This window comes from Melopsittacus undulatus, chromosome Z (assembly GCF_012275295.1).
Source record: "Melopsittacus undulatus isolate bMelUnd1 chromosome Z, bMelUnd1.mat.Z, whole genome shotgun sequence".
NCBI lineage: Eukaryota > Metazoa > Chordata > Aves > Psittaciformes > Psittaculidae > Melopsittacus > Melopsittacus undulatus.
In genome coordinates, this window is record NC_047557.1 from 84,179,348 (window position 1) to 84,193,565 (window position 14,218).

Below are 14,218 nucleotides of genomic sequence, written 5' to 3' on the forward strand. Positions count from 1 at the left end.
GTGAACTGGGCTTACAGGTTGGAGAATCATAGAATCATAGAATAGTTAGGGTTGGAAAGGACCTTAAGATCATCTAGTTCCAACCCCCCTGCCATGGGCAGGGACATCTCACACTAAACCATGTCACCCAAGGCTCTGTCCAGCCTGGCCTTGAACACTGCCAGGGATGGAGCATTCACAACTTCCCTGGGCAACCCATTCCAGTACCTCACCACCCTAACAGTAAAGAATTTCTTCCTTATATCCAATCTAAACCTCTGCTGTTTAAGTTTTAACCCATTACCCCTTGTCCTGTCACTACAGTCCCTAATGAAGAGTCCCTCCCCAGCATCCTTTTAGGCCCCCTTCAGATACTGGAAGCTGCTATGAGGTCTCCATGCAGCCTTCTCCAGGCTGAACAGCCCCAACTTTCTCAGCCTGTCTTCATATGGGAGGTGCTCCAGGCCCCTGATTGTTCTCGTGGCCCTCCTCTGGACATGTTCCAACAGTTCCATGTCCTTTTTATGTTGAGGACACCAGAACTGCACACAACAGTCCAGGTGAGGTCTCATGACAGCAGAGTAGGGGCTGGAAGAGCAGTAGTTTTAACAGCATTCTGAGCAGGAATTTCAGTGGGATAGGGAGGTTTGTTTTAATGGGTACTTTGCCAAGAGAATTTAAAATAGCCAGGGGCAGATGGCATTGCAGTTACTGTGCTGACTGCCAGGCAGCTGTGGGCACAGGCTCACAATAACCTACACTACAACTTCTGGGGCAGAGGGATCAGGAAAGAATAATGATTTTTGTACTTGTTCTTTTTAGTTAAATGGCTGGAAAGTGCTAGCTGTCTAAGAAATGACTGTGTTTTCCTATGAAGTACCTATAGCACTTCATAGAGGGAAACTCACGAGCTCTCATGTAATAATGCAAAATGCAACAAGGAAACCAGTCAGGTATTGCATGAGAAGCACATGCTAGGAATCTACCACTGCAGAATTAAGCCTGTGGAAGGGTAATGCTGTGGTAGCATCAGAATGCAGACAAAAATTGTCTGTACAGCAGTAGAGAAAGCTGCAGAGATCCAACTCTAACATCCTGTCTCAAAAGTCATTCCTTCCTGAGTTAATGGCAAGAAACTTACGTGCTGTACTCTGTCACTTGCACTATGTCACTGCACTGATTTCCTCTTTTCTGCTTGCAGAGCAAATAAATTCTTCAAGGTGGGGTTTCCTACAATAAAGGACTCTGAGAACTGTCTGGAAAGACTGAACCAGTAGAATAGATTTCTTTCCCTTGACGTTATTTTGTTGTATTGCTGGATTTCTTAAGGATAAATGTACAGAGACTGTGTTTGTTTTTTATCTTTATACCATCCAGCCAAAGATACAAATATACTCTCATTAGCTCAGGGACTAGATAACTGTTGAGATGTCAAGGCTGCATAAGAAGAAATTGTTCTTGTGGTCTTATATTAAATACCAACAAAATGCAATACATTGTGGATATCCTTGTCCTTGTTGGAGAAATTGGGATTCAGGTTTGCAGCCTACAGTGGGCAGTGCCTGTGTGAAGCACTCAGCAGGGTGCATCTGTGAGGGGGCATGTTTGAGCCGTGGAGGATGTTAAGAGCATTCATTTCTTTCAGCCTTTATTTTCTGCAGATTCACTACAACAGCATAGCACAGGGAGACGGTACTCTTAGAGTCAGGTTTCTGTGAGTGTCGTCAGACTCCAAATCACAAAACGAGAAAAAGTGTACTGCACAGAATCATTCAAGCATTGAAATTTTATTATCTTATTTGCATCAACCAGTTACTCCTTTCAGCACCAATAAAAGACAAAATCCCCACTCTATTGTTCAAAATACCTTGCTTTTATCAGGTCTGAGATTGTGGTTTTCTTGCAGATAAAGAAACCAATGAAAATATTTATTTTTTTCTTTTAATACATTTATAACAAAATGTCAGAAGGTGTGTGCTTACCATATAAAAACATTAGGTTCCAGAAGGATACAATACCGAAAAACATTCAAATAAAAAAAGATTATTCATAGTATAGGATTTCTAAACTTCAGCAATAATACAAGTCTTTAAAAGCATCAAGATTATATTTAAAACAGAATGGCGTGAAAAAATGAGACCTTCAGAAACAATTTGACTCTCATTGCAATGGATGATAAAACTGGGAGTCTTTCAGAGTGCTAGAACTGTGTTTCTGTTTTACTCCTGTAGTGTCAGGAAGTAAAAATGCTTCATTTCTGAGCTGATGATATGTGCTGATACACATGTCCTGCTGTGTAATCCCAGGGTAGACTGAAGACCAAATTGGGGACAGCTAACAGGCTTAATTGGGAATACCAAAGAAAGGCCATTAGAAAAACAAAACAAAAAACAAAACAAACCAACTTACTGGAATTGTAAGTTCCTTAAATCTTACTGTCCTACCCATGAAGTAGGACTCAGGGTCTAGCCACATTGGCTGAGAGTGCTTCCTGGACAAAACTGTGTCATACTACTAGCACAAGACAGGTAAACTCATTACACCAGGCAGCTTTCTCTGGGGTTTCCCTACAACAGGCTGCAGGTTGGAGCCAGTCTGTGGCACAGTCCAGTTGCTTTAGACAGCTGTGATTAAGCATCCAGTTTGTGGTGGAATGAAACTAACTGGCCACCACTTGAATTGGTTGTAGAGATGGTTACTACTACTACTACAGGCACTACTGCTGGTCCTCAGTGGCTGCAAAGCAGGTGGATCAAGTGTCCCCCAGACAAATAGTGCACAGATTAACTGAATCTGGATGTGCACATTCTGCACTAACTGAATCTGGATGAGGCTACATTCTGTAGGCTATGTTTTTGAAGAGACTGAAAGATACTGACTTTGTAAAGACTTGACATCCTTAAAATATTTGAATTCTTAGGTTTTGGCTGTCCTTGTTTGTGTATTCTGTTCACTTGTTCTAGCAGTACTGTTGTAAAATGCAAATGGAAAATGAGAAACGAGAGATATTACCTAGCTTCTATAAAAACATATGACACTTCATCTACAGTATCCCTGTTAAGTGGCAGCTATTAAACCAAGAATAGTGTTATCACCAACTTCTTCTTGAAGATACCTGAAATTCATGTACAAAGTGGGGCAGCATAGTTGAATAAGCCTAACTCAATCTTCTAATAAATAACATCCTACTAATAAATTGGGCCATGCTATCCTTAAGCAAGTTGGAACTGACATCTGAAAAAGCTATCCATAGTTTGATTTCCTGGGCATGTTCTTGACAGTTAACACCCCCCAGCCCCCTTTTTAATGCAAATACTCTATTACATAGTATCTGTCTAAGGCTTATAATGATTGATACCTGCTGGTACAGGCATTGTCTGAATTACTATCTGCCAGTAAATCTATGGAACAGGTAGCAATGGTGTATACAAACTCGCTTTTCTCCAGGAGGCTGCTCCCCTGGAAAGGAAAGCCTTTTCATTACAGTTTAGCAGTACATACGCTCTCTGACTCCTGCAAGCATACCAGGGCATCGGAAGGCACAGGACTGATGCACAAAACAAGGAGCATATGTACAGTGGTGCAACAATGCTGTACCTCCCAGCATGCTCTTGCAAGGGTGATCCTTAAGACAGTAAATTAGTAAGAATGACCTAGACTGATTATGTATGCTTATTATGTTGAGAGAATATTTTACCACTATCCATTTCATCATTACCGAGAAACTAAGAACATCAAAATCTAAACCACTTTACTTTAAATTTGAAAAAAATATTTCAAAACATATCTCAAAAAGTTGACAAAAAAATGCCTGGTTTTTAGTCAGCACAAAGCCACAGAACCGATTTTTAAAGTAATTTAGACCATCTTGGTTTACTGTAAATAATGTAACATTGTTTGGCAGTAGTTTTAGGATTATATCCCACACAGTGTCAAATTCAGCTCCCTGCAACTGATACGTAGAGAAATGGATATCAAATTGTAATTTACATTGATAGGAAAGCTATTAAAAATACTGTACCTTATATTTAATTTTACTACTGAGAAATAGCTGCTGTACAGCACACAAATTGCTACTGATACCATTTGTTTTTTTAAAAAAGGTTAATAAAATACAAGCAAGGTAGAAAATAGGGTTAAAAGAGGTGTTTCAGGTATAATTTTTTTCTGAATTGGGTGGGGAGATAAGAAACCAGAAAACCCCATTGCACATATGTGCACCCTCTGTATAAAGAGAAACATACAAAGTGGGAAATTGGTGGTGCACTGGGACAGTACACTCAGGTCTCTGATGCTGTAAACTTGAATTCCTAATTTTATCAAAAAGGGGAATTAGGTCTGGTTCTATTTTGGAATCCCTGTGGTTACACTTGCAGACTACCCCTGTGGTTTGGCACAGTACAGTTTAGAGGCAGTCTCTGCTGAAGGAGTGCCAGGACTGGAAAATGAGGCATAAAATGTGTCAAGACCAGGTGCTGTGCGAGTGTGTGAACAGTGGCCTACTATCTATTTGGGATTAGGCAGTACTGTCAGTCCGGTACTCTCACGACTGTTAAAGTTTTGTTTCTCTACTTGCAAAATCAGGCTGATCTAAGTGAAAGTTTCACTGTTTACTGCAGCTAATTAAGCCAGTACCAGAGGCTGCACAGACTGGGATTTCTAATTTAAATCTCTTCTGATTTAGCTCAAGCTGATTCCTAGCAGTTGCAAACTAAACCAAAACAAGAGCATCTTCAGGAGTTTGTGACCACCATAACTAAAACAGTTCACTTAATGGAGTAACTCTAACTATTAGGTTAACTCTTTTCTTTTTAGCACTGGGTATTTATAATGTACGAGGAAATAGCGCTAAAACTGAACATGAAGTAGGCAGAAGAAACTTAAGTATCAGTGAAAATGCAAGGAGTCCCCTTTTTCTCCCAGCAACACAAATCCTTCTGAATTTAAATCCCCTAAGAAAACATCAGGTCTTGTAATGGACCTGATAGTCAGCTTTTCATTATTTTTGTTAAGGTTACAGAGGCTGGGTAGGTGAGGTCATAGGGATAAGATGACAGAGGGGAGCCCCACATTCAGAGAGCTGCAGGGAAAGAACATACATACAAATTAGCTGGCAAGACCCCTGTTAAAGCCTGTGAGTGCATAACGCATGGAGACCTGTGTCTCAAAGACAGAAACAAACCCTCTGCTTCTAGGCTGCAGTTACCTAAGGCTGAGAGTCACAGTTCTCTACTCTCTAGTTAGTTTGCTACATTTTCCTTTTAAGTGTACTAATTGATTCCTTTGGAAGATTGTTAGGTTATCCTGGCTTATCAGTCATACACTCTTCTACATTTTTCCCCAAAAATGTTAATTTTAACTCTATATCTAGCATGCATTTTACAAGTTATTTCCCACTTACCCTAACTAAGGCAGAAGGTTGGCTCTGGTGTTACCAACGGTACTACAGGAACTATTCACGCTACTGTAACATACATATCATCCCATACCATAATTCAGAACTGTCCCACATATGGAAAGAAAGAAAAACATTACAGGGGAACTGTATTTCTTCTTAAGGGAATAACTTGCGCTTAGAAAGCTAAAGGCCCAATTCTGAAGTCATTATTCAGACACAATACTTCATAATTTCAATGGGAACACAGCTGGAGTAAGGGTAGAACTGTGTTCTTAAAGTCTTAATTGCAAATCTTTGAAGTATCCTTAAATAGGACAGGAAGATACTGGTCTGCAAACTGAATACAGGTTCTGTTTATTTGCTTTAAGATCTGTCTTTAAGGACAGAAGGGTTTGCCGGTCCCATAATGCCTTGCTTTGGCCGGTAAGCTGATTTTTGAACTTGCTTCCATTCTGATATTCCCCATGATATCTTACTGACTATTTTATCTCAGAGTGGCATGCAGTGCGGGCGCATGCTACTGATGCAAGCACGCTACTACAACTTTAAACAGGCTAAAAAAAGAAACAAAGCTTTAGCTTATTAGTTATACAAAGAAATGATGCAAAAAACCATAGAGCAGCACTAACTCACAGGCTAATTACGAACTAAATTGTGCTATATATTAGTATAAAAACATGTTTTAGTAAGAATGGCACTGGTTCAGAAGGAATTAGGACTTCCATCTTGATTCCGTTCGGTCCACAGTGAAAGCATTGTAGTACAGGCCTGCCCTGTTGCCTGAGCAACTTGTGGCTTTTGGCCACAACCCCTCCATTTCTTCCCTTTTAATATCTTTGTTGGTATGTTCAGGATTAGCCCAAGTCAGGTCTGGTCATTTTTCCTAACGTGGCACCAGAACAGTTTATTCTTATTCTGATATTTTCTTAATATTGTTAATGTTTCCCTCTTCTGATATCTCAAAGCTGGTTAGTTTTAAGGGTCATCTTCTCCTGTAGAAACCATGAGACGCATTGCTACTGGTAGGTGGTCTGTCAAGCCTGCTAACTGGGTAATAAAGCTGAACTCTTCCACTTCCTGCAGAGGAAAAACAAAAGAAAGAAAAGAATTTGAAAACTGATCTGGTGTAGCACACACCAGACTCAGGGTTTATGCTTCTCTTTAGTTTACTTTGAACTACCTTTCTGCATTAGTAGACATGCGGGACCAGCCTAGCTTGGCTGAGCTCATGGTAAACTATCTACCTTGCAGGGCATGTCAGTGTGATGCAGTTGATGAGGTGAACTATTTATATGATACCAGTTAAACTAGCCTGGTTGGAATCTTTTGCACCTTTTCTTTCCATTACAGTGTTGCAGACACTGATCTACAGTGCTACAGTTAGTGATTCATGTACATATGGAGGGGCTGGCTATACCCCACTACCCATGGCATGCAGCTAAAAAGGAAGCCTGTCTTCTAGACTGAGGTGTTGAACTTCCTGGGGACTTAAGGTGATGAGGAACCCTGCTTCTCATGTCTCCAAATTCCAGACTTTGTTCTGGCAACATTTCATAGGACCAAGTTGATGTGTGCTTCCCAGCTTCTGCAGCTGGATGGAGCCACTCCAGCGTTCATGTGATGCAATGCAGCTTACCCCTTCCACCAGACAGCTATATCCTTAACCAGTACTTTAGGAGTTGTTTGCAGGAAGCACACATGTTTTAGTTATGCTGCCAGCATAAGCCTTATCAATGACTTAATCTGAGTCAGAACTATTCAAGTATTGGCTTTGTTGCTGTTTGTGCAAAATCTAAGATGGGTTTACCATACAGATGCACCATGAGCATTTTGTGCATCTGAAACAGGAAGCCTGAAAAAAACCCATCTGCTAAGCTGCCATGTCCACAGAGCGCACCCAGAGCACAGGCAGATCGAGGTGCTGTGCACTAAGCTATGCTGAACTGCTCTATTGCCTGCTCTCCTGCAGCAGCTACAGCAGGGTATGGTAGATGAATGTGAACTAGTGTCTCTTTTTCATCATGGAATTTTACATAAGCTAAGGTCCTACACCAGGAAGCTAACAGTGCAGTGCAAGATCCCACTCTGATTAGCCCACATCAACAACTGCCCATGCATCAAAGGCTTGTAACTTAGGAGGGTTTGTTGTAGGCACAATAAAAGAATATCCGGAGACTTAAGAAGATGGAAAAATCATTCAGACTGTTGGTAACATCAAAACACTTAGTCTGGCAAGAGCTTAAGAACTGGAAGCAAGGTGTTTTATTTGTTGTTGAGGAGCAGCATATCTCCCAGTGCTGCTACTCATTTTGAATTTGCTTACATAATAGGTTTGCAAACTCCATACTTGCTTGCAGAAGTACAAAATAGCAAAGCAGAAGGTTCCCCTTGGAGTATGAATTTGAACCCAAGCTGAACAGGTTGCAGTACCATCCAGACAAGTTTGTTGTGTGAGTTACGGCTCTTTTTGTCAGCTCTGAAACTCACCACTTTCCATTCCAGGTAGAGACCTTCTTCTGTATACAGCATGTAGTCAATCCTCCTCCCGTTTCCTTTCAGTGGTGCCTTCCTCCCCTTCTGACTGGAACTGTGGTTCTTGCTGGTGGGGTAGACCAAGTATCCTTTCCTTCCTTCTTCACTTTCCAGCACCCTATTTCATTAAAAAACAAAGTAAGTGCTTTAAATGTTTGTTCATTCTGTCCCTTCATGCATTGTGCTAGATTCTCTCCAAATCCCTGTTAAGGGTAATGCCTGTCCAAAAGAACTGTTAAACTTGTAGAGCACATCCTCTTCCATATGTGTTTCCCATTATGAGGCTGTGTTAAATAAATACAGTGCTCTTAAAGCCTCAGGACATGTTTGGTGTCACTGGTGCTGCACTCCTGGACCTACCCTTGTAGCCAGGAAGACAAACACCTGCAAGAAGGACACTGTCTGCCTGCTATCTGCAGTTGATTTGGTCTCAGTAGTATTATAATTTGTGTATCTGGGTCAGTTGAGGCATATAAGAAGTATTTTACGTGTCTTCAAAAGAGAACAGTGACAAAATTCTGGTCACATAGTTATTTAGCCAGAACTTTTCTTAACCCACTTTGGACTTGGTGATGTATTGAAGGTTCTTGGAGTTTATTGTAACCAGGTTATGAAAGCAAGCTTCCTTTTATGTATTATTTCATTTTAGCCTGTCATATAATAACTCAAATTAGTTTGCTGTCTGGACCCCATTTGCAAGCTGATCCTACAAAGAGCTACTGCAAATGATTCACTTCCTGGAATTCTTCTTCTAGGTTCAAGAAAGCAAGCTCTTTGATGGGACTGGTTTCTTTCAAAAATTGTATTTATATTTGGCAAAGCTAATTAAGTAACAAAGAAGAAATTGCTGACTAGCACTGCAGTGCTACTGGAAAAAAATTACTTGCATTAATTTAAAAGATTAATTTGGTTTAGCTTCTATTATATCCTTTAAAAAGTCTGCAAACACTGGGTATTCACTCAACCTGCATAACTGTTCACGGAAGGGAAATGTTAATTTTACATACATGAGGAAAACAAATTGTGAATGTGCATGCATCTGCCTAAAACTTCATATCCAGTTGTTTGCTATTTGTCTCTGCAGGATGCAGACACCAGTACTGGACATCTGGCTATGCCCTGCCAACAGTAACATGCTAACAACTTCAGTGAACTTAACTAATTACATGTGAGTTGCCCAACTAAACCTGAATTTTGTCAGAGTAACTGGCTTAATTAATTGACACAAAGAAAGGGAGGATAAAAAGTAATTGGAATTTCATTTTTTTCCTGAAAGACTTTCAGCCCCAAGTAACTCCAGAGTTTAAGTATGAACATTCTGTCAGGCAGCTCTCTGGCCACTAGCTGGTTGGTAGCGCTGACTGTAGCTGCAGTGAACACAGGAAGAGCATGAAGAGCAGTGTATGTAAGGGAGCTATAAAGCAAAACTCAATCCCTCATCATAAAGCTTTGGGGGCCATCTGTCATTCAGGCATGAAGCACCTGAGTTAATGAGGACTTCTGTTACTGGTGCTGCAGCCTGTCACGCAGAACTTTGAGCCCTATCTAGCAGTGAAGCCTGCAAAAACTAGCATTAAAATCTTATATTTTAGCTGTGCTCTCCCTGTGCCAGACTCCAGTCAGGGTTGGAGATGAAAATAGCCTTAGTCCAGTGCTCTGCTCAAAAGTGACAGTGATCCGTGTGAGATGAGATTATTTGTGTGCCTTTTGTGAAGCCTTGCTGGGCAGAAGCTTGTGTAGCTTCCAGCACTGGGGCATGGCCCAGACTGTGACAGCTAGCTTATTAATTGTAATAATTACAGCCACATGCAATTATTGTTCCACAATTTTGACAGGCTCATTTTTTTAACAAGTGTGTTCTTCTACTCCGACGTTGTACATATGCTGTACTTAACATGAAAGAGATACTTAGGAAATAGTTGTTCTGTTGCTTTTATGGCCTAATTAGTTTAGTAATGTGAAGTACTTAATTTTCTTTATAAACTAGAGAAGAATGCTGATGAAGAACTAATTCACTAATTCTGTGGACCGGTTACGCTGCCAGTTTAAATATCCATTTGAACAGTTTGTAAAGCTTGATCAAGGTTTATTTTGAAAACTTTGAGATCAGTTTTAGGCTGTAACCTGTTTTGCTATGTAGATTTAGATACAGAGAGTTCCACAACTTCTGTGCTATTTAGCATTTAAGCATCTTTAAAGCTCAAATTTCATTGAATTTTTCAGCATTTCTTATGCTTACCAGTCTCTTGCAGAGGTGAGAGGACAGGCTCTTGTTGAAGTACACCTACATAAGGTACACATGCAGATCCATGCTCTCTGCACATCTGCATAAAAAGCTAGTGGAAACTGGAGTCTAAGAGAAGTACAACCTTGTGCAGAAAACCCACACTGAGCAGGCAAAAGGTACAATGTGTACTCTGTTGCCAGCACTTAGGAGTATTTTCCAGTTACATCATACTGAAGTGCTGTACCTGCACATAGCTAGTGGCAGTGATACTCTTAAATCTTTGTTGATCATTTGATGGCTTTTATTAATCAGTTATTTGTCATTGAAACGTAATTGCCGAATACAAGGAGCTTTTCAGGGAATAAAACAAAATGCCCTAGAAGTAATTGGTTATCTCAATTGTCTCAAAAGGCTGCCTGATAACACAGGGGTCCCTTAGGCTTGTTAGTTGGGTTTGTGGGGGTTTTTTTGTTTGGTTTTTTGTGGGGTTTTGTTTTTTGTTTGGGGTGTTTTTTTGGTTTTAGTTTGTTGTTTGTTATTTGTTTGGTTTTTTTTTAATGTTCCAAGCCTGCTCCTGGAACCATAAAATAGAATGTTACACCCACATACAGATTTGCATTTGCAGTTGATTGTGGGGCCAAATTACTTTACTTTTGCTTTCCAGAAATCCCTTTCACATGTACAAATTCATGTCTTCAACACGTGAATAAGAATGCCTGGAAATTCTGCAGGCTCCTTAATGCACAAAGCATGACTTACTGTAACAAATGCTTATTTATTTGAATATCAGCTGAGCCCAGACCTTATGTCTGGAATTCAGTTTCTTTGTTCAAAACTGATAAAGATAACTTCAAAGGGTAGCTTCACCTAAATACAGTCAACTAATGTCCATCTGTACCATGCCGTATTCTGTACTTGGTAAAAATGCCAACAGAAACTGTGCCTATATCGTGTGCCGTTTCCATTACGTGTGTTAACTGAAGCATCTGCACAGGTGCATTAATTCAAATAACTTTACATGTTTAGGATATTTGGGTAATGAACAGCTACAGCATCTTTTATAGTTAGTTAGTCAAATAACATAGTCCATTAAACTAGCCCTCAAGGTAGAAAAGGTGCAGAAAGGATCATCACATTACTGAAATCAAGTGCTGCTCTGAAATGTAAAAAGCTTATTAGTTTCTCTCCACTAGCATATTATTTGACAAACAGCACAGGTATTCAAGAAACCTAACTCAGACTTATGGAATTAAAGGGATTTTTGCATTTCTCTTAAGTCTGCTAGCTCAAACCAAAGATAACCTGTTTCTCAATATCAGATATTCCTTAGAAATAGTAATGCTGCACTAGTATCACTGAGATGTTAAGCTGTGGCTGATGTGCTATTTAATTTGATATTCCTTTTGTTGCTGTCCTTTACAGGGCTGTGACCACAGAGGTGGCTGCCTGCAAAAGCACTTCCAGACAAGCTGTTTGTGTACCCTTTTTGGCAGTGCTTGGTTTCCTGTCGTATAGGGCTGTCCAGGTAGGACCAACTCTAGAGAAACAAACCAGCACTGACTCTAGTGCTCTTATCACCCACTGAAGCCAATTCTGTTAAGACTTAGAGAAACAGCTCCTTTTCTTTCCCTTTTTATCTTCTTCTCCAAGTATCCCTGAGTAAAGGACTGATTGGTTTGTTGGGTTTTGGTGGTGTTTTCTTGATTTGGATTTTTTAAAGCCCATAAAACATCCCTCAGTTTTTTAAATGTTAAATAGCAAGCAATAAACTGGCTTTTGAAGGAATTGTCTAATGCATGTGGGAGAATTAGGAATTGCATACTTCTGTAGGTTATCCGGAGTGCACACTTCATCATCATACAGTCCTTCAGGATCCAACAAGGTACCTGTGAAGAGAAAGAGAGATGTGACTGTCCCAGCACTCCTCCTGTGACCTGCCTAGGAAGGCTTCTGAGGGCAGAGGTGTGTGAAGACAGCATCTGTAGGGGGAGAAGGGACTGCACTGAAAGCACATTGTGTTCACTGCTCCTCTGTCCAGACTTCCGTACTGCCTGCCACCTTCCAAAACATTGCCTGTGCTACAACAGTGTAAAGCATGTTATTAAACAATTCCACATTCTTACCTTTAGTCTCTTCACGTTATAATTGCTCCTCTACAGAAAGACTAATTGCTGAACTAAAGTTTTTCAGAGTTTAACTGAGTTGCACTAGGTACAAATAGTTTACAGTTCCATGAAACCTTTTATAAGATGGATCCTACCAGTTCATGGTGTTACTGAACTGCTTTGTTCCATCCTCGCTTACAGTATTTATAGAACACCAAATGGAATATTGTGATCAAAAGCTGCAAGCTTTCACTGCATGCATAAAGTACAGAAACAATAATTTGGCTCTTCCCCAAGTAATCCAGAGGTTATTTTTTAAGTAGAATAGGTTTGGGAAGTCATTCAAGGAGGTTGATGCTTAAGTTCCAGAATGTGGACTGAAGTTTGAGATCTCTGGTTCTTAATTATAGTTCAGCAAGACAGAACCATTCAGGCTTATATGCATATTACAGAAGAACCCCTTGTAAATATTTTGTCTCCACCAAATTCTTACTCCCAGTTAGCTGAACTGTCTGCTGCTTACCAGAGTTGTATGAGTGAGACAAAGAAATGTTTGTATACTCATAGTTGGAGAAGGTCTTACCGATTGCCCATGGTTTATCCTCCCCAGGACCAATTCGGCATGGATCTTTGTAGTGTGTAAACAGAGAATGCTGTTGCTCCAGCTTGTCTTCTGCAAGGAGAGCATAAGCCCAAGAAAAGGTGTTATCAGCTATGTGTGGTGAATCTTGGACAACCACACGTCCTGCCACAACAGAGAAGGCAAGTCCTCCTTCATCCTTGATGCATATATATACTGTTGATTTGATCAAGTTCAATAGCAGCTGTACTGCACAGCACTATCTTGCCTTGATCAGAAATCCAAGCAAAGGCTTGCTAGTACAGTGCTTTCCTACAGAGTCTTTAATAGAAAGACATTTTCAGTAGTGTCTAGCAGTAAACTGAAGTGAGTTTTGCAGCGTATTTCTTCTCCCTGCCATTGACACTGCATGGTTTACTCCGGGACAAAACTTTAGTGGAGGACTGGACTGACTCCACAGTGGCAATGTGAATGGCTGTTGTGGGTTAAACAAACTCTTGTGGGTTAAACTTACGTTTTAACTTACTCAGATGTGTGTATCTGAGTAAATTCAAAGTTAAAAGCTTGTGCTTTACTTGCTTCAGAAGAGTTTGCTGAATGTTTTCCACCCTATAATAGGTAAGAGAAAGGGCAACAGATAGTTCGCTTGGGATACTATCTCCAGCATTAAAGTCATTCTGAGCATAATCAGCATGACCTATCAGCTTTAAATGGATTTCTTCCTAATTGCTGCTGTGCTCCTTGCATTTAGAACATCAAGCTCCTAGGATTATTTAGTAAGATATCCAACAAAAATGTGGATACCAGAATTTCAGACACTGAACAAATAAGCAAGTTCTAGTTCTGCACATGCTATTTGACATAGCAGTCATTGTACCTGGTAGACAAGCGCAAGCAGAACCTGATCACACCAGCTGCTACAATTCCATTCATATTAAATGGCGAAGGAACTGGCAGTAGCTCCTGCTAACTTTATTTCTTGCAGCATTTATGCCTTTTACAAGGTTAAAACTTCTTAGCAACATTTGAAGGCTCTCTCTTGGGACCAACAGAATATTCACCTGTGTTTAGAACTGCTTCTGTAAAACACTTATCACTGTCTATTGCCAAAACAGCAGCATATGTAAGTACATATGAAAATAGACTCCTCTGAAGTGGGAAACAGAACTTTGAACCATGAGCTGTGTATCTTGGCCAGAATGCAGATCACACACTGCAGGAATCACATTAGATCTCCTTGTGTGAAATGCTGTTCTTGCCAAGGGAAGAAGCTTATGACCTCTCCCAGTTATGAAGGAAGCAGACGACAAACATGGTATACCATGTCCATAGCTGTAGTCATGTTTGCCATTTTCATAATAGTACTCATTAATAGAGCTGACTGTCTTTCATCTACT

General features: G+C 40.3%; 1 protein-coding gene across 1 annotated transcript in view; it reads right to left on the reverse strand.

Moving 5' to 3' along the window:
• Window positions 1-6,259: 6,259 nt before the first annotated feature.
• The window catches only part of SMPD3 (sphingomyelin phosphodiesterase 3), a 31,213-nt gene continuing 23,254 nt past the window's right edge, over window positions 6,260-14,218 (reverse strand). The window contains exons 4-7 of the mRNA XM_005152238.3: window positions 12,825-12,914; window positions 11,959-12,022; window positions 7,865-8,027; window positions 6,260-6,454 (exon numbers count right to left, since the gene is read on the reverse strand). Coding sequence (XP_005152295.1) covers window positions 6,353-6,454; window positions 7,865-8,027; window positions 11,959-12,022; window positions 12,825-12,914 — 419 coding nt within the window. The 3' untranslated portion in view covers window positions 6,260-6,352. The remainder of the gene's footprint in view (window positions 6,455-7,864; window positions 8,028-11,958; window positions 12,023-12,824; window positions 12,915-14,218) is intronic.